Below are 27,519 nucleotides of genomic sequence, written 5' to 3'. Positions count from 1 at the left end.
CATCTATTGAGATGATCATGTGATTTTTGACTTTTCTTTCATTAATGTGGTGTATGATGTTGTTTGATTTGCATATGTTGAACCATCTTTGTGAACCTGAAATAAATCCCATCTGGTTGTGGGTACAGTCTTTTTGATATGTTGTTGGATTTGGTTAGCTAAAATTTCGTTGAGAATTTTTGCATCTGTAGTCCTCAAAGATATTGGCCAACAGTTTTCTTTTTTCGTGGTGTCTTTGTTTTATTTTAGAATTAGGGTGATGGTGGTTATTTGTTCCTCACTTTTGAGTTTTATGAGTTTTTTACGTAGACACTAGTCATTGATGGGGTTTATAGTTTTCAGATTTTTTTGTTTAAGTCTAATTTGTCAATTCTTCTTTTTATGAGACATACTTTTAGTGTAAAAATCCAAAAACTCTTCCTAGCTTTAGATCTTGAAGATATATATTTTTTTCTAAAATATTTACTGTTTTTTTTTTTCTCTTTCTAGGGTGGCACCCGCAGCATATAGAGGTTCCTAGGCTAGTGGCCCAATTGGAGTTACAGCTTCCAGCCTATGCCACAGCCACGCCAAATCACAGCTGCGTTTGCGACCGACACACAGCTCATGTCAATGCCGGCTCCTTAACCCACTGAGTGAGGCCAGGGATCAAACCCGCAACCTCATGGTTCCTAGTCAGATTTGTTTCTGCTGTGCCGCAACGAGAACTCCAAGTTTTATGTTTTACATCTAAATGCATCATCCATTATTGGGTCATTTTATACAAGGTGTAAGACTTAGGTTTTCCAGCACCTTTTGTTGAAAAGGCTGTCTTTGCTCCACTGAATTGTTTTTGAATCTCTGTCTAAATTAGTTGGCCATATTTGTGTGGTTCTTTATTCTGTTCCATTGATCTGTGCAACTATCATACCACCAGGACCACACTATCTTGATTATTGTAGCTCTATTTTGTCCTAAAATCCAATTGACTTTTTCTTCCTACTTTATTCTTCTTTTTCAATGTTGTTTTAATTATTCTAGTTCCATTGCTTTTCCATATAAAATTGTCTATACCAACAACCACAACAGAAAAAAATTTACTAGGTTTTTTATTTGATAATTATATTAAATCAGTATATCAATTTTAGTAAAATTGACATTACTATGTTGAGTCCCCCAATCTGTATACACAGTATGTTTCTCCATTTATTTAGATGTTCTTTAATTTATGTATACAGCATATTGTTATTTTCATCATAATTTGAGTACATGTTTTTTTAGATTAACAGCTATTTCAGTTTTTGGTGAGATAGTAAAGTGTCCACGTGTTCATTGCTAGTATATAGAAATGCAATTGATTTTTTAATCTTGTATCTTGATACCTTGATGAATTCATTTATTAGTTCTAGGAGATTTTTTTGTAGATAGCTTGGAATTTTCATCCCATCTGTATATAAGTGGCAGTTTTATGTCTTCTTTTCTATTTATATAGATTTATTTCCTGATCTTGCCTTGTACCGGCTGGAACTTGAAGCACTGTGTTCAATAAGAGTGGTGAGAATAGTTTATGGTATTAGGGAAAAAGCATCCAGTATTTACACTAAGTACAAACTTAGCTGTAGGCTTTATGTAAGTGTCATTTGTTAAGTTTAGGACGTTCCATTAGATTACTGTTTTTCAGAGGGTTTATTTCAGGAATGGATATTGAATTTAGTCAATTTATTATAGTGCATCCATTATAAAATCATGGGATTTTTCTTCTGTAACAAATTAACATGGTGGATTACATTAATAACTCTCTAATATCAAAGCACCTTTACATCCCTGGAACAAATATTACATGATGTTTTTATATATTTGCTGAATTTTATATGCTGAAATTTTGTTAAGGAATTTTGTTTTGATATTCATAAGCAATTTGGCCTGTAGAATTTTGTTGTTTTTGTTTGTTGGTATTTAGTGCTATCTTATGATTTGATATCAGGCTATTGCTGTACTCATTAAATGTACTCAGGATTGTGCATGCTCTTCCATTTTCCAGAAGAGATTTCATAGAGTTGGTGTTAATCCTTCTTTAAAGTTGTTGACAGGAAAAATCCCTACCAACCTAGTTTATTTTTCTGAAGTTTTAAAATTATTACCTCCATTTCATCATTAGTTAAAGGGCTATTCAAATTATTGACTTCATATTGGGTGATTTTCAGTAGTTTGTGTTTTATGAAGAATTGGTCCATTTTATCCAAATTGTCAAATATTTGTGTGAATAATCGTCTATAGTGTTCCCTTATTATCTTTCCTATATCTACTAAGTCTGTAGTGATATCCTCCGTTTCATTCTTAACATTGGTAATTTGTGTGCCCTGAGTTTTTTTGTTACTCTTGTTAGCAGTTTGTCAATTTTACTGATCTTTTTGAAGAATGAGCCATTCATTTCACTGATTTTCTCTATTTTTCCTGTTTTCAATTTAATTAATTCCTGCTCTTTATTATTTCTTTATTTCTACTTGTTTTAGGTTTATGTTGCTCTTCATTTTCTAGCTTCTTGGAGTGAGAGCTTAAATATTGGTTTGAAACTTTTCCATCTTTCTAATGTATGTGATTAAGAACAACTTTTTAAATATATTGCTTTATTTAACATACATGACAATCTTTTATGGTAGGCAGGACATCTGGTATTATCTTTAAAATCCAGTCCCTCTGTTAAGTATATCTCCCAAGAGGACAAGTGTCATCAAACTTAATTGAATTCACTAATCCACAAGTAGATTAAAATGTAAAATTTTCTTTTAATGCACTTCATGCATGATCCCCTTGAAGGCAAGGGCCAGGAATTATTACCTGATATCCTTAATGTAAAAATCTGGCTCTAATAATTATTCAATAAATAAATGCATGTCCATTCTGTGGCTCAGTGCAATTGCTTTAAATGAATATCTGGTACTGTGGTCATCCTACAGTGCCAAGATTTAGGATCTCTTCTAAAGTGTACTTGAAAAGAGATTTGGGTTGCCTCCATCAAAGGATTTAGTCTTTGAGTATTATAATTTTCTGTAATGCCAAATCCTCTCTTCCTCCCTTATACCTCTTTTCTCTTTTTTCCTTCCTGATATCATCAAGCTCCTATTGTACTCAGTGTGATTTTGAGAACCACTGATAGCAGCATAAATAGTAACCAGTCCTTAACATCAATAAATTTATAGCAGAGTAGGAAGTTGCATTCATTTCATTAGTCCCAACTACAAATGGGCTGAGGGGAAGTTCACAAAATCTTCACAGAGAAAATAACCTTAAACAAAGCCAGGAAAGATAAGGAAGCACACAATACATAAACAGCAAATGATAGATAAGGAAATTGCAAGCATAGGCAATAACATACACATAATAAAGTGATAGGCAATGAGAAAGAAGCAATTCAAAGGGAAGACACAATTCCTGTTCTGATGGAGTTTGCATTCCAGCAGTAAGATACACATTAGACATAGATCCAGTTTATTTATTATATATGCAACAAAGGAGCAAAGCATCATGAAAGTAGAACATGTATGGTGAACTTTTGAAATAATTTGAGATATATTGGTAGAAAAAGTATATGAGATCACTTCAGTGGAATTCAGAGAGATGTAATTTAGGTTTGAAAAATGAAGGCGAGGGCTAGCTTGCAAAGGATCTTTTCATCCCATTTATTTTCCACCAGGGTATCATACTAGTACTGAGTATCCTTCCAAGACTGATATGGTAGGGCCAAGCCCATATGCTCATCATTCTTTAGTGGCCCCATTTCCTGGTACTACATCTCCTTTATGACTTCCTCTGTCCTATTTTTTGCCCTAGCAAGCTTAGCTCTTCATCTCCATCACGAAGGCCTCTTTTACTCTATCAGCAAATTGTGTGATACCAAGAGGAGATCAGAGGGCAGGTGGAAAAAAACAGTTTAGAGTAATTATTTTCCAGTGAAGTTCTGATGGTGACTACATGTGTCTACTACTATTCTGACAATATTATTCCCTCACCTTGTCCCATCAGACCTGGAGCTGAAAACAACTTGCCACTTTTACTATTACCTCAGTGACTCACCATCATTTATTTGTTCTAATTACCCTGCTTATAATTCTGTCCATGGTTATTTAAAACAGTTGTTTTCTGCTAATGCTTTTATGTCTGCCTGTTTCCTGCCAGGAACTTGACTAATAAGTATAAGAGATGGAATCATTAAATCTTGGTACTGATTCTCAACTTACTGACATCTATGTATTTACTGTCTTTGTACTCATAATAACTTTCATTCAGAAATCTTAAAACTTCTTCATTAATTCATACACATTTACCTCCTAAAATGATGGAGAATCAATGTATGAGTTAGGCATCCATTATTTTTACAACACAGATAAATTAATTTTGAATTTTACATGTATTTAACAAGTAAGTAAATCTCCTCTGTCTCGACTCTATAGAAAGTGTTGCTATGTGGTACAGCTTATAAAATTAAATCATTTTGCAACAGTCATAGGCTTTATTCTTCATGGAAATATCAGTTAAGATGTGCTCTCACTTTCACAGTTGTAGCTCCTTTTTTGTCCAGTGGCAACAAATCTGAATGTGTAATAATGAATCCAGAAGTCTCCAGATAGCCATTTTTTTTCTTTTTCTGGCCACACCTGCAACATATAGAAGTTCCCAGGCCAGAGACTGAATCAGAACCACAGCTGCAACAACACAGGATCCTTAACTCATTGCACCAGGTTGGGGATCAAACCAGAGCCATCACAGAGATATCCTTAACCCATTGTGCCACAGATGGAACTCCTCCATTTACTATTTTTAATCTGAATTAAAATAATGTCAAGGCAGTATAAATTTCACCCATGCAGAAAGAGAAATAATCTGAGGTATAAACATAGATTGAATGGGAAGCCTGGACTTCTAACCTCATCTATGAGAAACTGCCTTCCCATACTCCACTAAAACATTGGCAGAAAAGGCTTGCTAAAACTAAAGATTTAAATAAGAGCCAGAGTATGACAACATAATACCCTAAATGTCCAGGCTTCCATTTAAAATTACTCATCAAACCAAGCAAAAGGAAAATCTCAATTTGAATGAAAAAAGAAAACCAACAGCCACCTACACTGAAATGACATAGGTAATAGAGGGGTATTAAAGCAGCCATTATGAAAAATGGTTCAATAAGCATTTACAAACTTGCTTGCAAAAAATAAAAAATAGAAAGTTTCAGCAAGAGGTAGAACACATATAGAACAAAATGAAATTTTAGAACTGAAAAATATAGTAATCAAAATAAAATTCAATTGATGGTCTCAATAGCAGATTGGAGGAAGCAGAGGACAAAATCTATAAACAGGAAGATAGAACAATAGAAATTACCCAGTCTGAACAAGAAAGAAAATAGACTGACAAAAAATGAACAGATCCTCAGTGACCTTGCAAGATTCTAATAAAAGAGATATGATGCATGTCATCAGAGTCCTGAAAGAGAAAAAAGAAAGTGTTGCTAAATGAGTGCTTAAAGAAATAATGGCTTAAAAAGAACTTAACTCAGCAAAACACAAAACCCAACAGATTCAAGAAGCTAAGAAACCTGATCGGATAATCTCAAAGAGATCCATGCCTGAACCCATCATAGTCAAACTTCTGAAAAATAAGAATAAAGAAAACAAAACAAAACAAAACAAAACAAAAAAACCCTTGAAAACGGTGAAAGAGAAAGGATGCTTTATTTATAGGCAAAAAAAAGAAAGAAAAATCAAATGACAGAATTTCTTGTGAGAAGCCATTGCATCCAAAAGAAAATGGCATGACATCTTTCATGTGATTAAAGAAAAGAACTGTCAGTGTCCAGAAAATAGAAAAGGAAGCAACAGTTCCAAACACATTTTATGAGGCAAAAAGTAATCTGATTCCAAAACCAGACTCACATAGTACAAAAAAAAGAGAAAAATACAGACTAATATCCTTCATCTATATAGAAACAAAAATTCTTAACAAAATTTGGTAAATCATATTAACAAGCTAAAAGAGTAACATGATCTCATCAATGCAGAAAAAAGGGTTAGACAAAATTCAACATCCATTCATGATAAAAACTCTCAGAAAGCTAGGCATAGAAGACTTCAACTTGATAAAGAGCATCTACAAAAATATATCCAATATCATAATGATGGTGAGAGATTTTAATGCTTTTTTCCTAATAACAGGACCAAGGCAAAGATACTTACTTTCAGCCCTGCTTCTCTTTGTTGCACTGGAAGTTCAAACAAGCACAAAACTGCAAGAAAAGTAAATAAAAGCATAAAGATCAGGATGGAAGAGTTAAAATTGTCCCTATTTGCTGATGTTATGATGGGCTACGTAAAAAATCTCAGGGATTCTACATAATTTCTCATAGAAATAATTAAAGAAGGTCTCATGATATAAGATCAACATTCAAAAATCAGTTGTACACAACTTAGAATAGATTTACAAGGAGATCCTTCTGAGTACTAGAACTTTGTCTAGATACTCATGTTGCAACAGAACAAAGGGTGGGGAAAAAATGTAATTGTAATGTATACATGTAAGGATAACTTGATCCCCTTGCTGTACAGTGGGAAAATAAAATTTAAAAAAAACAGTTGTATGTCTGTATACAAGAAGTGAACTACTCTAAATCAAAATTTAAAATATAGTATCTTACGATCACTCCAAAAAAAGCTGAGGGGGGAGAAAGACTTAATAACCTAACAAAACATATATAGTATCTATATGTTATAAATTTAAAAAAAAGTAAAAATTAAAGCAAAATAAGAGCACTAGAATAAAACAAAGACCTAAATAAATGGAGATACATAACTATAATCATGGACTGGGAACTATAATATGTCATTTATCTTCCCAATTAATCTGTAGTTCTGATACAGTTCCTATCAAAATACCAGCAAACAGAGAGTTTCCTGGTGGCCTAGCAGTTAAGGATCTGGCATTGTCACTGCTGTTTCTTGGGTTGTTGCTGTGGTGCGAGTTCAATCCCTGTCCTGGGAATTTCCACATGCCACAGATGTGGCCATAAAAGAGAAAAAAAAAATGTCAACAAGCATTCTTTTACGTATGAACGAACACCAAATTGCCTGAATCCTATCTGCCTTATTTTTTCTGGCCTCAGTGCCAATAAATTTCCCATAATCAGCACATTTCTCCATTAAGTTTATTCAAGGAGAGGTTTTTAAAAATTACCCAAGAATATATGCCATTATAGAATGTGTAATATCACAACCAATATAAATCCTTGTGGAGAAGGGAAGTAGAAATGGCCCAGAAATGATTTTTCCAAATCAATAAATGTTGAACTTTATACAAAATTTTTTGTTATCATGTCTGTTTCTTCCCAGCTTATTTATCCTTTGAAGCTCTATTAGTCATAGTGCTTAAGATTATGTTAAGTAATTGCATAAGTGGGGAAAATGACTCCTACCCCTCCCAACTAATACAATATGCAGCTATTAAGATTGCCAATTTCTTAAGAATTCACTCCTTGTTTACTTTTAAGGTTACCCTAATTGGTTCATTCTAAATAGTAGTCCACCCATTTTTATCATATATGGGTTACTGGTTAGTATTAGAATATAAGCAAGGCCTAATCTTCATTTTATTACATATATCTTAAACCTATAGGCTAAAGAAATTTAAAAACATACTAATGTAAGCCTTCAATTTAATAAAAATATCCTTCGTATTCTTGAAAAAGTAAAGTTCTGTATTTTAGTGTGTTTCTTTTTCAAAATGGTAGTTTGGGAACCTCTGCTCTTTTCCTTTTCTTTGTGCAATCAACAGATCGTGATACTATTATTCATATGAAAGAAACAATATGATCACAATACAAAGCAATATTAGCACAGTATGATTAAATAAAGAAGACATAAATATTGAAAATATATATAGTGTTAATGTATTAGGAAACTGAGCAGTTCCCATTGTGGCTCAGTGGAAACATATCTGACTAATACTCATGAGGATGCAGGTTTGATCCTTGGCCTTGCTCATGGGTTGAGGATCCAGTGTTGCCGTGAGCTGTGGTGTAGGTTACAGATGCCGCTCAGATCTGGCATTGCTGTGGTTGTGGTACAGGCAAGCAGATACAGCTCTGATTCGACCCCTAGCCTGGGAATCTCCATACGCTATGGGTGCAGTCCTAAAAAGAAAAAAGAAAAAAAAAAAAAAAAAAACAAGGTTCAACATGGTAAAAATGTCAGTTCTCTCCAAATTGATGAATGTAAAGCAATTCCTATCAAAATCCAGAATGATAGTTGTGTGAGAAGTAGACTGTTTATAGATAAATTTGTCTAAAAGTTTTATGGTAAAACCCAGGACCTAGAATGTATCAAAAAATAATTTTTAAAAATAAAAATAATATAATTGGAGCAATAACTACTTAATGCTTAGGCATATTATATAGCTACAGTAATTAAGCCAGTAAGGTACTGGCAGAAGGATAGACACATAAATCAATAGGACAGAGTTGCAATCCCAGAAATAGATCTGTATAAATATGCTCAGCTGATTTTTGACAAAGATACTAAAGTTATTCAATGAGAGGATAGCCTTCAACAAATGCCATTGGGACAAATTGGAAATCTATCAGCAAAAGAAGGGGAAAAAAAGAAAGAAAACCTCACCCTTTATAGAAAAATGAACATAAAATTATTTGTAGATTTAAGTGTAAATTTATTTTTAAAATTAGAAAAAGTGTGGAGAAAATCTTTATAAGCTAAGGCGGTGACAATTTCTTGGGCCTGATACCAGAAGCATGTATGAGAAAAAGTTCAGTAAATTGGACTTTATAAAAATGTAGAACTTTTGCTTTGGAATTACCCTATTAAGAAAATGAAAAGATGAGCTACAGACTGGGAGAATATACTTGCAAACCTCATATCCAGCAAAGGACTCATATCTAGAATGTATAAAGAATACTCAAAACTCAGCACTTAAAAACAACATATCTAGTTGGAAAATGGGCAAAAGCTATGAATAAACATTTCACTGAAAGTATATTCAGATGGCAAATATTAACAAGAAAACAATATTCAGTGTTATTAACCATTCAGGCAGCTCAAAGTAAGAGTACCACGATTGAGTACTGGCGCAGTGAGTTATTGATCCAGCTTGTGTCTGTGGAGGAATGCGTTCTATCCCCACCCTGCACAGTAGGTTAAGGATCCAGCCTTGCTGCAGTTGTGGTATAGGTTGCAGCTCCTGGCTCAGATTCAGTCCCTGGTCCAGGAACGTCCATCTGCCATGGGAGTGGCCAAAAAAGAAAAAAGTGAAAACTACCATGATATATCTCTATATACTTAAGGCAAAAATTTACATATATGGGAGTTCCTGTCACGGCTCAGCGGTTAATGAACCTGACTAGTATCCATGAAGACATGGGTTCTATCCCTGGCCTCACTCAGTGAGTTAAGGATTGGCATTGGCATGAGCTGTGGTGTAGATTGCAGATATGGCACAGATCCGCTGTGGCTGTGGCGTAGGCCAGCAGCTTGACCCCTAGCCTGGGAATTTCCAGATGTCACAGGTGCAGACCTAAAAAGACTTAATTAATTAAAAACTGCACATATATTTACCATATGACCCAGCAACTTTACTCCTGAGCATTAATCCAGATAAATGAAAAAGTATATACATGATTGGCAGCTTTCTTTGTAGTAACCAAAACCTGAAAATAACCAAAATGTACTACAATAAATGAATGCTTAAACAGACTAAAGTACATCCATGAGATGGAAAAACTATTCAGCAATAAAAATAGAGTATTGATGCAGATAACAACTTGAATGGATCTCTAGGACATTAGGCTAAATGAAAAAATAGCTAATCTCAGAAGGCCACATACTAAATGATGTCCTTTAATATGCTTGAAATGCCAAAATTATAGTGATAGAGAACAAATTAGTAGGTGCCTGGCTGGTAGACGAGGGTGTTTGGTGTGACTGTAAAGGAAAGAAGATCTTTGTTGTGATAGAATGGCTGTGCACTGTGACCGAGGTTGTGGTTACACAAATCTGCATGCATGATCAAATGATGGAAATAGATGCACACAGTGTATCAATGCCATTTTCCTGATTTTGACATTGTGTTATAGTAATCTTAAATGAAACTATTTGGAGAAAATGGGTAGAGTTTATAGAACCCCTCTATACTATCTTTGCAACTTTTATGAAGCTATAATTATTTCAAAATACAAAGTTAAACAAGCTTCTGAAAAATCCTGCTCTGCCAATTATTAATGATAAGAACTTGTTATTGTGGGGACTAAATGAGAGAACTAAGTGACCACAGGAAAGCAGTGACAAAGTCTGAACTAGAGATCACTGTGTTTGGGCTAAATTTTATTTTACATACTTTTCACTTCTCCTAGTTACCTTAAGCATGCCTTCCCACCTAGATTATAAAACCTTAATTATAAATTCTCTATTAATATAGACATTATTACAAGTGCCCAACAAATTCTGATTATTGACCAAGGCTGAAGGGTAATAGAGATGTACCTGAGAGCATTCAGATCCATTGATGTTTGGTACTTTAGATTTTGCTTTAGATGTTAACCAGGACAAGTTTTTGATGTATTTGGAGCCTCAGTTGTTTTTAGAAACGTACACTGCAGGGTTTTTCACAATTGGCCATGCTTTAGATCACCTGTAAAACACAGAGTACTGAGTCCTACTCCCAGAGTTTCTTATTTTTCAGGTTTCATGTGTACTTGCATTTCTAAAAATCTTCCTGTGTGATGCTGCTGCTGTTGTTTCATGGACCACACTTTTCAAATCACTGATAAATTGAGCATACATCTTGGCTGAAACGTGGATTTATATGTATAGGAAACTCACAGTATAAAGTTTAAAGGAACTTGGACGCTGGGTGATACTACACTTCATTTCACAGGACACTGATGCTAACATGCAAACTTGGATCCTGAAACATTTTTCTTATTATGTTTTACAAAATTGTTGGTTATATGCGTGTTTGGACAACTATACTAAAGAGAAGAAATGAAGTGACATATGGAAGACATTTAAAATCTATTTTGGATGATATTAATTTCAATGCAGTTATCCAAAAGTAAAATCAGAGCTTCTGTTTTTTTACCCATAGGTTTTTTTGGGGGGAAGGAAATGGTAATATTATGGTGATGTTCTAAAATATAAAATATAGCATTTGTGGTATCATGGTGAGCATACCTGCCTTTCAAAATATAAAATATATAATTCACTATTCAAGTAAACATCATAGTCTGACTCCATATGTCAGGTTTTTTTCTCTATAATTTATTTCTGTGCCGAGCAATTGAATGTTTGACATAGAAAAATGAGTCTGTCACTTTAACAAATAGTACTATAAAAACACTCAAACAAATAATTTTAGCAGAGATTATTGTAATTGCAAAAGGAATATCTTTCTGAAATGTGTTACCAGTATTTCCTATATATATTGGGACTCACTTGTTGCATTAAAAATAAGAAAGGAGATAAAGAAGGCTTCTCTTGGCAAAGAATAGTTTACAAGTAGGCTGAACAGTGTGTTATAACTGAGTTCATTTAATACAGAAAACTTCTTTTTAGAACCATTACAAAATTGATCATTAACTCAGTGTCTAAGAGAATGGTGCTTTAATAATTCTCACCAAATAAACCAAAGAAAGAGTAATTTGTTAGTGCAATAGTTTTATCATAAGCTACAACAGAAATTTAGCATTTTAGGAGGATTTCTTCATTCTATTATGAAAGTGCCCTGTATTTTAGCATAAGCCTTCTCCCTTGAGACCTCTACACATTCTGCCTTCAGAGTTCAGCTGCTACATTCTGCTGTTGCTTCTCTTATTCAGACTGTTGGCATCATCAATACATGACTTTTGATTGGATCCCCTGGGTAGGAATTAAGTTTGGTAGCAGTGGATACATAATGAATACATAGATTATTATAGGGATTTCTTTTTGTTCAGTAGAGTGAATTTTTTAGTGTTTAAAAAAGGAAAATCTTTTAAAATGCTATTCTGGGTCAGGATTATCTGTTCTGTTATTTTAGAAATGTGCAAGAAGTTTCACAAAGTCTTGTTATATGTGTGTACTTAAGAGTTTTTATGTTTAGAAGGCTTTGAGATCAAGTACTATGTCCACTGTGCTATTCTGGTTTGGATATTAATGAGAACACAGTTGAACACTATTTGCATTCACAGGACTTGCCATGCTGGAAGCACAACCTTATATGTAGTGTCCATGGGCAGTCCTATTATGGGAAACCAACTTGAGAGAAAAGGCGGGTCACTTGCTTCTGCGCAGGTCCTGGAATTTGAAATATCCAGGGGCCTCTACAGAATCCTGGCATCAGTTACTATGTTGACTCACTCAGTGTTGGGATCACTCACTTTCCCCTTAGAGGACTCAGATCTTGGAGGCAATTAGCTTCAGAGAAAACAAATAGGAAAAACTGAAGCCTTATTTTTTAAAGGCTGCTGAAGTTGATTGGTGTGTCATCATTCCTAAACCTACTGGAGCAATAAAGTTGGGAGAAAATTTACCAAGATTTTTATCGCTGCCTTGATATATACTTTTTCCAAATGCTTTGGTGGGAAGAAGTGGAAGACTGTTGTAAGTACAAAGCAACTAAAAATATTTTTTTACTATTGTATAACTTCTAGTTTCTGACAAGCTCACGAATTTGGCAGAATAACTTAACCTTATAGTAGATTGTGAGTAAGCATACATGTTATCTTACATATACTGCACACATATATATGTGCAGGTGTACATAATTGTCATTGGGAAAACTTGTCAATAGAAATGAATTAGAGTTTAAACTTTTTCTTTTGCAAGTATAATCAAACACATCTTATTTGAGAAACTACTGAAGTAATAGAATATGCATAACTGGCTTGAACTATTTGTAACCATTTTAAATACTGTGAAATCGTTTGTATATCTGAGTTATTATCATGATTATTTGATTTTTCTGTAATTAGTAACAGTTACATGTGGGGTAGTGACCTGACATATATTCTCAATGAACTAATTGCTATGTGGGAATGACATGTGGCCGCCTCAAGGTTAGAAAAATTTTACCTGGCATATCATGGGGATAAAAGAAAGAATAAAATGAACTGTGGTAGATAAATGGAGGTGGAGAAAAGTATTGATAAATATATAATTTAAAATTTTCTTTCTCATATTTGTAGTATTTTGAATGTTCTTTTCTGTAGTATAACATGAAAATTCTTTCAACTAATGATATGATCTATGCTGGCAAATCACCAAATACTTTTACTGAGAAGACGACAGAAAAACATGAGGGGCTTCTAATTATATTGTGCAGTGAAATCACCATGTTGTTTCATTCCTATGATGACCTAGGTTTTCAATAAATTTTTTAGTTCGGCCTTTTCTATATAAATTACAACTATTTTGTTTAAGAAATTCATAGAGACTAATGAAAAATTTAAAAATTGACTGTGGCACAACAATAAAAGTAATATATAAAGATAATATATGAGGAATACAATGTGTCCCAAAGAGATGGATGAATGAGATTATATTTTTTCCTGTCATTGATTTGTGGATTATAATCACTCTGAAATAGATATGAGAACAGTATCTATAATCAAGAATAAAGAAAGTAAATCTCTCCAAATAAGTAACTATTTAAAACTTCTTCTGGAAAAAGAGTCACCACAGAAGTTTTGTCTCTGAAAAAAAAATTGTGGAAAAAAAATTAACACTATGCATTTATTGATTCACAAAATACACTACCAGATTTTTATAGTAAAACATTTTTATATATAAAACTTCCTTATTTTGTAAGTTCTTTGGTGTGCATCAGAATTGCTTTCTGATTAAAATATCATTCCATTTAGTAATATTACAAATGTGCAATAGCTGTGTGTTTGTTCTTTGCAATACACACATATTGATTGATTGATATAGCTACAGAATTAAAACCATAAACCAGTATCTAGAACAATTTAGGAAGAACAGCAAAGATTTATTTCTGGAATGAAGCAAGGCAAACATACTACCTGCTTTGTCATAGATGTTCAAATAATTTTTTAAATTCTTCATTAGAATTTGAAGAAAGCTAACATTTTTGGACAAGCCCTTTAGGACTTCATTAGGGTACATTTTAAAACTATCAGGCAATACTTAGGCTAGATGACAATGAGCTTGTTAAAAGAAAATGAGGATATGCACAAAGTTATATTATCCATTAACTTTTATTTGTTGACAGCATATTACTATTTCAATATACTGACATCTGAGTCTGGTTTTTAAAATTCCCTTAGCAAAATAGTTACCAATTAACAGAGAATAACACTGTATTAACATAAATACTGTTTACTTTTAGAACTGCTTAAGTATTGCATAGAATCATTTGAATATTATACTTCATTGAAAATATACATTTCATTAGAACTTTTAAAATGATACAAATTATCTTGCAATCTAATAAAATTATTTTTTAGAATTTCATTTGCAGTATTTTAAGGGCATCTTAACTATGAAAAAGAGATTGCTGATTTTAAATAGATATGCTCTTTAATTTAATAAGAAAGTTTCTGTCTCTTACAAGGAATAGTAGTATGGAAAATACAGTAGAGAATATCAGGTAGAAGTTACTCCAAACTTTAAAAAAAGATGACAAAGTATTCTATGCAAATATACATTATTTAAGCAAGAGAAGTGTTGGTTGACTCTACTCCAGCTAGACAGTCCTGAAATATAAATTCATAATTTGTACGGATATATTAATAGAGCTTCCTCTTTAGTCCTAAAGTTGTCATTTGAAATCTCCGTGGTCCAAGTCATTTGCTACATGTGAAACAAATCATAAAGTTCCTAACCACTTGTGTGGTTTAATAAAAGAGATTAAAATCTTTGCTGTCTGGAAGTCAGGGTTCTTTTTTATTTAATTCTATTATCTTTTATCAAAAAAATAAAACAAATTGATTTCCCAAACTTTCCTCCTTCCACCTTCTACTGTAATATTTCCCTAACTTATTAAAAATGATTTATCATATTTTTTATTAAAACTTCCTTGCATTGCAAATACAAGAGACATGGTATTTTGGTGTGACTATGTATGTTTATATAATAAACACACATACTCATTTAAACCACAGAGTACTAAGTTACTTAAGAGAGACATTGAAAACTAATTTAAAATTAACTTTTCTTTAAAGATAATTTTCCTTTATGTTTTTTATTTTCAATTTTAAATACACAACATTTTTAAAGAAATTGGCAAACAGGGGTAAAACAGATCATAACAAACCTTGGAGGAAGAAGCAGAACTAGGTTTTATGGGGCCTGAGTTTTTCAATTGGAGGAAGGGGACTCTTTTAGGGAAAGTAATACAGAATTATATGAATACAAAATTAGGTAGGAGTAGGGAGGGGCCAATATAAGTGAAGAGCTTTAAGACTTAAGCTTTGCAAGTTTCATAGGAAATCACCCTTGTCTGAAGAGATTCATTGTAGTTGAATCTTTTCCCACTTACATTTTAAAATAAAATTGATGCTAGTTATAATTCTTCAAATCATATTTTATTTCTCAAAGACAAGCTTTTATTTAATGCAGATTAGAGAGTTAAAGGAATCCATAATGGGAGGAATTTGACATTTCTGCCTTTCATTTTGAAAAGATACATTGATTAAAATAATGGCAAACTCAGTTAATGGAGGCGGTGCAGTTATTTCAGATATACTGGGTATGTAATTTGAAGGCAAGCCAAATCACAATGAGAGGGAATAATGATGACCTTGGTTTATTTTTATACAGTACATTCAGGTTGTGATTGGATTCAGGGAGAGGCAAGAATTTTTTTCCTCACAAAGTCCTGTTCTAGTCCTAGGAGATTTGTGTTCTGTTATCAAGGCAGTCAGTTCATATTGGAACATTTTGTTGGGAAGGTCATGGACTGCAGTATGGTAAATGAGATGATTTCTTTTTATTAAATGCAACCAAGTACCATAGCATAATTTCATGAAAATATTTTTCTTTGGGGAGTATGGTCCCCGCAGCAGACTGATCTTTAAAACTCGAACAGGAAATAAATAAGCACCTTGTGGTCTTCATCTTTTTCCTCATTTAAAAACATCTATTCATTAAACTTCCTTGGAGTATCACACTGTGCAGTATTGACAGAGTAAGATTCACAATGCATTTGGAGTTCTGAAGTTTAATTTTAATATAGATATGAAAGTTAGGTTGGCAGTGCTATAGTAGAGTTTAGGATTTTGCTAATTTAGAAGAGGTTTGATTACTCAGTGAATTTTATTACATTTATAGTTGTACAACAATCATCACAACCAAATTTTATAGCATTTCCATCCCAAACCCTCAGTGATAAAAAATTTAAAAAAATTAAAAAAATAGAATTAAGAGGTTTCTCTACTTCTATCACATGTAGAATTGGCCTTAATATTTTTATGTTTATAAAATGTCAAGCTCCCTCTAGTTAGTATCATAAATGAAAATGTCTTTCAGAAATTCTGATATCCTCTCTTGAAGAGGAGAATAATCCTGCTTTTTGTGAATCACACATATGCAAACTATAGTTTGAAGATGAACAGCTAAGATAGTTTGCTTTGCTTTTTTCTGAAACTTACACAATAAAAAGATTGTTTTCCCATGTATTGCAGCATATTAGAATTGTGCAAGTGCCTTTTTAAACCAGATGGCTCCTCCAGAGATTCTGAAACACTTTAAGTCCAAGGGACATGGTCTTTCTCTTTCCTCATTCAAGATTATTGCCCTGAATATGATCATAAAGTCACAAAACAAAAAGCCTTTGCTCCAATGTTTTAAAGGAATTCTAAATGTCTCAGCCCTAATTCGGATAAGCAGCAGTCAGATGAGGATGAAGAAAGGGAATGGCCCTGCTCAATCATGCTTAAATGTGTCCTAATCTTACAACGTCAAGACCTCCTCCTTGTGCCTGTTATCAAAACCAAAGAGCAAAATTCCTTTTCCCAGAGCTGGAGTCTTCCACCTGGGCTACTGTTTTAAGGAAAAGTTTCCACTCAGCCCAACTTCCATTGGGCACACTTCCATTGTGCTCATTCTTTATAGTTCGATATTCACTCAGAATACTGCAATTTCAAAAGGTGAAAGAAGACACAAAGCAATTTTCTGGGGTCTTACAGTCCCTAGAGGTGACTTTGTATAGTATATTTAATGATATTAAGCCTGAAGAAAACAAGTGTTCCTAGCAGTCTGGATTGAGTTTGGAAATCAATTTCTTCCTGGTATCCTTATTATCTTTTACCTTCTGCCTCAGTGCCTCACTTTTGCTTTGTCATTATGCACCCCATCCTTCACTAATGGAAGGTGGAGGGATTTAGCAGTTACCCTTTAACTGGAAGAGAGCTGTCATTTCTATGCTATGCTGGTAAAATGTTGGTGCTGTTGTTGTTTTTGGTGATCATAAATGAATCTTCCCACTGTTAATTCAGTATTTTGAATTCATATAGTTTTATGGAAATAATTTCCATAAATTTTATATGTTGGGAAAATAATTTTTATACATCAATATTGAAAGCTGAAATATATCTAAGGCTAGTTTAAAATCTTTAGTCTTATTATATTACTGTACATGTAAAAAAAAGTTTCAGAGTTTGTCTCTATTTTTCTTTATTTTATTATTTCTTTTTAGTAGGAAATTGAGTTGTTGCAATGAATAGGAGGAATATTAAAGTACCCTATGTGAAAGCTAATGCTTATCCATGTAGTAAAGTCAGAATATAGGTAGCTGACTTTAAAAAAATGTTTGAAGTGCCATGCTTTTAGTCTTTATTTAATAAATACTCCACCCATTCATGGACATTACAACAATGAGGAAGTCATATGTGCCAAAATAGCATGCAGGCTTTTACCAGTTTACCTTCAACTTTTAGCTGTACTCTATCTCCAACATTATGAAATAATTGATGTTTTAAAAAGACCAGTATAACAGCACAATTAGCATTATAATGTCTCATTACACCCAATTATGGGCAAATAAAGTGATTACTCTTTCAATGTTTTCCCCCTCTTCTTGGCTTTTGATGTGTTTTGTTTTAAATTGTTTTCCCCTCTCCCACTCTGCTTTTGGCTAAGAGAGTCATGGAATCAGGACTATAAAAGGGCATAAACATCAGTGGCTTTTTGCTCATTCTTGGCACCCATCTTTATTTGCACACAGCTTGTCTGCTCCTTTATCAGATTACAGCAGCAGTAGTACCTTAGCCTGAGCTAAGTGCTGACTTAAAGGGCACGGGAGTCAGCACACTGTTACAAGTGCAGATTTTAGCCTTGGAAACTGTGTGAGGTCAAACTAAAAAAAAATAAGAAAGCAAAGCAATCACAGGATCAGAACTGCTCAAGTATTTTTATCAAAGGCAAGTTGAGTAATTCCTTTTTATATTGATGCTCAAGAGGGCAGTGTTAGAAATGGATTGCTGACTAAGTGGACAAAATGTTATCAAAATAATTGAGGAACTGATAAAATTATGTATGTAAGTGGTGAATCCCAATGGCTCTTGTGTATTAGAAAATAACTAGTAAGAAAAAGGGAAAATTATAGTCTGAGGAATGTAATCAGATACAAGCAATGTTGGCATGTAGGTGGTTAACTAAAAGAGCTTACTGGAAGCTCAGACAGCTGGGGAATCCTGATTTAGTAGAGCCTGAAGGGCAGGTCAGGAGCCATGTGAACAGCTGCTAAAGAGCAAGAGGATTCCTCTGGATTAGGTGTACATACCCCATCTCTAATGGGCTGTGTCTGAGAGCACCAAGTGTTATCACAGAGTTTACTCCACTCAAGCCTATGGACTTTGCAGTGTTTTACTTTAAATGTCTGGAAATAGATTTGCTCTCAAAATAAATCCAGAAGTAAAAGTATCAAAGGAAGTGGCTCCATAAAGTTTGTATTGTGTGGGTTCAGTGACCATTGTTTAAATAAGGAACAGTTTGTTATTCATTTAGTCATGACACTAACACACATTGAGTAGCTGCTTGTGCCAGGTAGTGTGCCATGCTCTGGAGATAATATTGTAAATAAGTGAACTCATTGATATTAGAGTTTAAGAGGGAATATATATATAATATACACACCCTATTTAAATTACATTGGGGATAAGGGCTACAGAATAAAGCACACGTTGTTATAAGAAAGAACATATAATAGTAAAACCTAGACCAGGACTAGAAATTGGGGGGGATACCTAAGAAAATGACATTCAGAGAGTAGGACAAAGAAGAATGGGGAATAGCTCTCCAAGGGAAAAAGAGAGAGGAAAAATGTTATATTCAGAGGAAATAACATATGTGAAGGTGTAATATGCTTTGAAGAAGGAACTAAAAGGTCAGTTTTCCTCGAGTAGAGTAAGCAAGGCAAAGTTTGGAACAAACATACAGCTGAAAATGTTGGTTGGAGTCCAATAATTCAGAGACTTAGAGGACAGGGGAATGATTTTTTTTTTCTGTATAGTAAGATTAGTGGACAGCCTTTTAAGGGCTTCAGGTAGGGCAGTGACATGACTATGTTTGTGGGTTTTTTTTTTTATTTTAAGAATATTACTCTGTCTTGTAAAGAAGAGATTAGGAGGTGTTAAGAGTAGATGAAGGGCTTACAGTCTGAAGCTATCAATCTGGTAGCTTCTCCATGGGCAAAGAAGATGATGTTCATTAGAATAGTAAGAGTGGAGTTGAAAGAAGTGGACTGACTTAAGATTGGTTTATGAGTTAATGTCAGTAGTTATTGGTATTGAATTAGATGTGGCGCCCTCCATGCATATAGAAATGGGTGGATGATGGTGCCATTTACAAGGAAGAGACCTGAAGGGAGCTTGAATAATGGGAAAGATTGGGGGTATGGAGTAAGGGGTTTTTTATGGAGAGAATAGATTCTCTCAATATGAGAATGTGAAGCCTCAAAATGAAATCATTAGTGGGGACTTAACATATGAGCCATAGAGCGTGGATGAGACCAACTAGAAAGATCAAATAGAGCACGAAGTGGAGTAGGTCAGGAATTCAATAAGAAAGACAAGAGTACTTCAGAAAATTATAGAAGATGCATGTAGAAAGAATGCTGAAATACTAAAGAAATTAATGTTTCTGTAAAGAGGAGTGTTCCTTTCCATCTCCAATTTAATTACTTTATGAATGAGGAGCTGACTTGCATCTAGGTTGTCTTTGTTTCCACAATCTCTGCCATATACTTACCCCTAATTGCCTCTCCCATATTGGTATTTCTATTAGATATCACCAAATAGTTGCCTGAGTAGAAAAGCTTCAATAAATATTTAAATTGTGTAATGTATTCAGCTTTTTCCTGTACTCTGCGCTTCCTAAAAATACCTTCTTCGAAACCCCATTTCAACTGACTACTGTATAATGAAATGAGCCTTCGGTGTAAAACATTTATCATAGTCTGAATTTCAATTGCTCAGTCAGAGTTGTTAAGCAATATGAAAAATCATCCTTTAGAAAATACAGAATTGCATAGATATGACAAGGTAAGTTTGTAATTTATTTAATGCTATTTTAGTTAATATAGATGCTTATTGGGGAAATGTCTAAAATTTCTTGAGAACCATTAGTAAAATTGATTATTCTTAAATCTGGAAAAATGGTTAAAAATACTTAGAAAACATTGACAGTTCAGTTTAAATAAAACTAGAATTGTATCAAAGAGATAGAAGATACTTGAATAATTGAAATTTAGTCATGGATGAGAGTAATGTACTTATCAGTTAGCTTTTGGGAAAGTAAGACTAGAGAGAATATTAATATGATATTGAGCAACTTTTTTACTATTATGATTTTACTTGCTTGTAAATAAACATTGTTAAACACCTGAAATGTTCTCTCTGCCTTTTATGAAATTATAACTTGGTAAGTCAGAAAAAAATACACATTTATACCCATAAATACAACTACTGTAATATGTCAAGAGAGTTATAAATCATGGTTTATAAATCAACCCTAAATGTTATGTATCAACCATAAATGATTACTTATAAATGATTTGATTATGAAAGTTTCATCGAAGAACCCACCTTTATAAATAGGCCTTAAGAGTATGGGCATATGGAGATGTGAGTTAGAGAATGAGTAGAAGGGGCAATGATTCATAGATGAGAATTGATGAGACATTGATATGGCCTAAATAAACAGATATTGACTGTCCCTTGTACATGCAAAGCAATATTTCAGGCTCACTGGTAACATATCACATTCTTCAAGGCTATACCAACTATCAAGCATTTCTCTGAATATACATGTATCTCAGCTAATTCTCATTACAATTCTGGGAGGTAGGTGATAATCATCCATATTTAACAGATGAGGATACTGAGGTACAGGGAGCTTAAGTAATTTGCCTACAATGGTTCAGCTTGTACATACTGGAGTCAGGATTTGAATAGTGGCAGAATGACCTAAGGATTCAAATTCTTAACTAGTCAGCTCCCACAACCTCTCAGATTTTGATAAAAAGGGTCTGTCAGAGCTCTAGAGGAGATAAAACATAAAATGGAAAGGATCATGGTATCTTCTAACAAGAACTATTATGTCCCATTGAGAATATTCCTTAAAAAAAAAAAAAAACTGAAACTTGTGTTTACTCAAAGACTGTAGAACCTGGTATATTACAGTTTCATAGATTAAAAACTGAGATGTCCCAAAAAACTCTAAATCCATCTTCTAGGCCTTTTCAGGAAGCTATCTTTGATGATATCCATAATAGGTAATTTGTTTTACTGTTTTATTCCTATCCCAGTCTTTTTCTGTGTTGAACTTGAAAGATCAAAGAATAGAGCTAATGTAACCCTTGATCTGTTGTAATCATCTATAACAAATGTCCTTAGAAGGGTCTTACTAGATGTCTTTCTGATTTTTATTTCACTTGTACACAGACCACTGTGCTAGATGAACAAAAAACTAAGTGGGCCCACATAAATAAAATTTAATACTGTGAATAAAAATAATTTTCAGAGATTAGTGTAAGATTTAATGATAATTATTATTCTAGGGGGTATTTAGGAAAACAATAGTTCATATAAATTTCTATAATTACCATTGCTATTTTTACATGGGCAGTGTACTTTTTCTTTTGTCTTTACTTCATGTTAGTTATCCATAGTGTTGCATATAGTTTGTACAGTTGACCCTTCAGCAAGGTGGAGGGCTAATCTGTGTATAATTTACAGCCTGCTCTCCACATACATGGTTCCTTCCCATCCTCTGATTCAACCAACCACAGACTATGAGATATTACCGTGTTTAGTACTGAACAATGTCTGTGTGTAAGTGGACCTATCCAGTTCAAACCTGCATTGTTCGAAGGACAACTGTATATGTGTATATGTATATGTGTAATGTATGCTATACAGTTCTAGAATGCACCGTGAGCAATAGCCTATGAAATAGATGACACGTCTGGAGTTCAGCAACATGCATCTTGCACAACATTGTCATTGTTGGGTCTCCCATATCTGTGGTCAGAAATGATATCGAATTTCTATGTCTTAATAAGCAATCATATCCTCATCTCATCAAGAACTATGTATGCACACACATTATCTACATGTGAAAAGATACAAATGTCAGAGCACTGGTGCAGAATGGTTCAAGATGTATGGATGAAAACTGGGAAGTAAGGGGGAGTCATAAATATCCCACAAAATGCACCCAAAATGTGAAAACTTACTTTCAAATGGAATGCTTGTGGATTAGCATGTCTATTTTCTGTGATACAGATTGGTTAGTATTGTCTGAGAACTTTCTAGCAAATAGAAATATCAGGATAGTATCTATTTTAATTATTCATTAAAATGCATCATCTTCTTAACTCTAAGGCCATTGATCTTTGGAGTTGTTATATAAACAAATTACTTCAAAGATATATTTTCACAGATCCAATATGTTGATTTCCAATCAAACAATGGAAATTTGGTTCAACAAAATGTATCAATGCTCTGTAACATTAAACATACACATGCATTTTTATAGTTTACTACCATAAATGACATTGTTATGATATTAAAAAAATAAAGACTTAATTGGGATTTGTTTTCATTTTAAATAATCTTGCATTCTTTTTATTTTCCTACTCTGTGAAATTGGGTGAGGTTGTGTGAGATACCATTTTCCTAAGAAACGAAAAAGTCTTGGGAATTCCTGTTGTGACGCAGTGGCAACAAATCCAATTGGTGTCCATGATGATGCAGGTTCAGTCCTTGTCCTTGCTCAGTGGATCAGGGATCTGTGGTGTAGGTAGCACACACAGCTCGGATCCCACGTTGCTGTGGCTGTGGTGTAGGCTGGCAACTGTAGCTCTGATTTGACCCCTAGCCTGGGAACTTCCATATGCCACGAGTACAACCCTAAAAAGCAAAAAAAGAAAAAAGAAAAAAAAAGAAAAGTCTTTATGACTTAGTGTGATCAATGAAATAAATTTGTTCACTTCTTTCAGTGTGACTAGTGTGAATAGAGCTTGTTCCCTTCCTTCTTTCCCTCTTCCACATACAACATAGCAATTAAGTGGTTTGCATACAAAAGTATTTGGCTTTTCTAAGATATATATACAGACAGAAATATTATTAAAACTGAAATCAACTCTTCTATTTGGAAAATGTAAAGAAAACTACAACACAATTGAGAAAAGAAAGGAAAAACAATCTGTTATATCCATATTTTGCTTCCCAATTATAATAGACAGTAAGGTTTTTTTGTTATTTTATCCTTTAAAGAGCTATTAGTCATTTAATCTTAATATTAAACATTAATGATAATAGTATTATCAATTTCTTTTTGATAATTTTTTAAGAAAATGGAATTATATTTTCACAATAGTATTATAAAATATGAAAATAAAATGACATTATCTTTCTACTTTTTACATCTATCACTTAAACTAGATATTGAGATTTTTCTTCCTTAAAATGCTTTTTATAACTTTTTTCCTTTTTCAGAATTTTATTTTATATTGGAGTGTAGTTGATTTACAATGTGTTAGTTTCAGGTGCCTTGCAAAGTAATTCAGATATATAGATAGAGATATCCTTTTTTTCAGATTCTTTTCCCATATAAGTTATTACAGAATACTGAGTAGAACTCCCTGAGCTATGCAGTAGATCTTTGTTGATAATTTATTTTCTATATAGTAATAGGTGTATGTTAATCCCAAACTCCTAATTTATCCCTCCCCTGACCTTTCCCCTTTGGAAGCCATAAATTTGTTTTCAAAGTCTCTGAGTCTGTTTCTATTTTGTAAATGAATTCTTTTGTATCATTTTTATTAGATTCCACATATAAGTGATATCATATAGTATTTGTCTTTGTCTTACTTCACTTAGTATGATAATTTCTAAGTCCATCCATGTTGCTGCAAATGGCATTACTCCATTCATTTTTATGGCTGAGAAGTATTCCATTGTGTATATATACCACCTCTTCCTAATCCAATCATCTGTTGATGGACATTTGGGTTGTTTCCATGTGATAGCTATTATAAATAGTGCAGTGAATATTGGGGTGCATGTATCTTTTCAAATTATAGTTTTCACCAGAAAATTCCAGGAGTGGGATTGCTAAATCATATGTTAGTTTTATATTTAATTTTTTAAGGAACCCCTATACTGTTGTACATAGTGGTTGTACCAATGTACATTCCCACCAACAGTTGTAGGAGGGTTCACTTTTCTCCACACCTTCTTCAGCATTTATTTATTTTGATGATGCTCATTCTAACTGGTGTGGGGAGATACTTCGTTGTAGTTTTGATTTACAGTTATCTAACAATTAGGGGTTTGCTTCTTCACTATCTCTCTGTGTTCTTTGGGGAAATGTTTACTTATATCTTCTGCCCATTTTTTGATTGCGTTGTTTGGTTTTTCATTACTGAAGGAGTTAGGTCCAAAATGATATTGCTGTGGTTTATGTCAAAGACTGTTCTGTGTTTTCCTCTAATAGTTTTAGAGTCTCTGGTCTTACATTTGTGTTTTTAATCCATTTTAAGTTTATTTTTGTATATGGTGTTTGTTTCTAATTTCATTCTTTTACATGTAGCTATCTAGTTTTCTCAGCACTTCTTGAAGAGACTGTCTTTTCTTCATTGTATGTTCTTGCCTCCTTTGTTATAGATTAGTTGACCATAGGTGCATAGGTTTATTTCTGGGCTTTCTATGCTGTTCCATTAATTTATATGTCTATCTTCGTGCCAGTACCACACTGTCTTGATTACTGTCGCTTTGTAGTATAGCCTGAAGTCAGGAAGCATATTTCTTAAAGATGTTGTCATCCCTCAAGATCTGTGAATTGCTTTATCCTGGGTTTATTCCCATTTCTTTGGTTGTTTCTGCTCCATCTACTTCCTGGTCTGATTCTCTCTACTCAACCTTTAAATATTAGGATTCCTCGGGGGTCAGTCCTAGCATGTTTTTCTTCTGACTTTGCAATCTCTTCCATGGTTATTGCACCCATGCCCATGGTTTTATTAAAACTTACATGCAAATAACCAGTCAAGTTATACTTCTAGCTCATATTTTTCCGATGAATTCCAGAACTGTAATTCCAATTGCCTGGCTAGCATCTCCATCTTTATGTGACAAATCCACCTCCATTTTAGGTGTCCAAAAGGGAACTTTCCATCCATCCCACAAAACCTGGTATTTTTTCATTGTTCCCTTTATCAGTGAGTGGTGTTACCAATCTATCTAGTTTCACAAGCTGGAAACCTATTTCATCCTTGAAATTTCTCTCTCTCTCACCCATTTATGTCTAAACCAACGCCAATTACTGTGGATTTTATCTCCTAAAACCTTTTGATCCACTTCTCTCGATTTCCTCTCCTGTGTCCTTAACCAAGCTACTGCCTCTCACTAGGAGTACAGCAGCAGTTTCCTTTCTGGTTTCTTTGCTTCACCTCTTCCCGATTCCCTCCAATCTACTCTCTAAAATACATCTAGTTGGCTAACTGTGATGGTATTAACACTCATTCATCATGTTAGTAATAGTTTCTGTTGGCTACAAAAAAAAAGCAAAAGAAAGGAAGATCTAGACATTGTTTTCCTCTCCCGTCACATCTCCTGTAATGCTTCCGTCTGCTTTACTTCTTCTCTGGTTTTCTTTCTGCTTCTTGAATAGGACATTACTTCTTCATGCCGCAAGGCTTTTGCACATTCTCTTCTTTCTGTCCCCTCTCTTTCTTACCTAGATAACATCATTATCAATAACTCCCTGTGGACAGACATCAAAAATTCCCTGAGTAGATAAAATTCCCCTGCCATGTAACACATTGGAATAGGAACGTTGGAATTCCATCTGTGTATATGTGTGACTAATTAATGCTTGTCAGTCAGACTGTGTTCTTAGTTCCAGAGCCTGGCTACATCAGTTGTTTCTGCTCACTATTGTTTCTCCAGAATGAGCCACACAAATATTTTTGAATAAGTGAATTGGTGTTTAACATTTTATTGCATGCTATTATTACAGGTGTATACATATAAGAACATGCTATAACAATGATAATTTTATTACATTTTATGAAAATTTTGTATGATTAAAACAGCTCAATTTTATGCAAGAGTCTTTTGGTTCTTGGTGTCATTTTTCTTTTTTACTTTGAGCAGTTTTCAGTTCATGTATTTTTTCTTTCCTTCACCTGTCTTTGTAAACTCTCAATGGCATTTGTCAATATTAACTGCCTCCTTCATACCTCAGATGTCCTTCCTTGATTTGACACTAATCTAGTCCTTTTTCTCTGTTTCTTACACTTGCTTTCCCCTTTCACTCTTCCCAGTTACTATCTGTGAATATTCTGGAGAAATGATTTACTTTTGGCTTTTACCATTGCCAATCTATCTCTTGAAGAAGATGTCTGTTTTCTTTTTAACCTAAAATAGCTTGAGATAATGTATTTGAGTGTACAGATGAAGTAGTAATTTCATTTTAAAATGTTTTAGAGAAAAAGAGACATTGATCATTAAGTGATATTCCTGAGGTGTAATGGGGGGGAGGACTTAAAGGCAAATTGAAAATAATCCCTCTGAGATAGGACAAAAGCCTTTTGCAATGAAAAATAAATTTAACTGTATAAAAATATATTAGAAATAACAGTGTTCTGCTTTTGGCCAAACAGGGAAGGAAAAAACTATATTATTTCAGTCATTAATGGACTCTTAAAAAAAATGAATACATAGAAGCAAAGAGTAAAGTGGTGGTTGCCAGGGATGGGCAGTTGGGAGAAATGGGGAGATGTTGGTTAAAGGTTGCAGTTATGTAGAATGAATAACTCTAGATATCTAATGTACAATGTGGTGACTATAATTAATGATACTATATTGAATACTGAAACTGTATTAAGTTAATAGATTTCAGGTACTGTCATCCAAGGGGTTACTATGTGAGATGATGGTATTTTAATTAGCTTGAATGTTGTAATCATTTCACTAGGTATTTGTATATCAAATCATTTTGTATACCTTAAATGTACAAGATTTTATTAAAAATAATT

At 33.6% G+C, this 27,519-nt stretch overlaps 1 protein-coding gene across 12 annotated transcripts in view; it reads left to right on the top strand.

Moving 5' to 3' along the window:
- DMD (dystrophin) overlaps positions 1–27,519 on the top strand; it is a 2,622,506-nt gene that overhangs the window by 456,672 nt on the left and 2,138,315 nt on the right. For 2 of the 12 annotated variants that reach the window (XM_021079553.1, XM_021079545.1), the window contains exon 1: positions 12,126–12,617. The exons of the other annotated variants lie outside the window; for them this stretch is intronic. In XM_021079553.1, the coding sequence (XP_020935212.1) occupies positions 12,587–12,617 (31 nt within the window). In that variant the 5' untranslated portion in view covers positions 12,126–12,586. Of the gene's footprint in view, positions 1–12,125; positions 12,618–27,519 lie in introns of those variants that run through there. 12 annotated transcript variants of the gene reach the window in all.

This window comes from Sus scrofa, chromosome X, assembly GCF_000003025.6.
Source record: "Sus scrofa isolate TJ Tabasco breed Duroc chromosome X, Sscrofa11.1, whole genome shotgun sequence".
NCBI classification, from domain to species: Eukaryota; Metazoa; Chordata; class Mammalia; order Artiodactyla; family Suidae; genus Sus; species Sus scrofa.
Note: the sequence above shows the minus strand (reverse complement) of the source record. Positions and strands in the feature narration are given on the sequence as shown.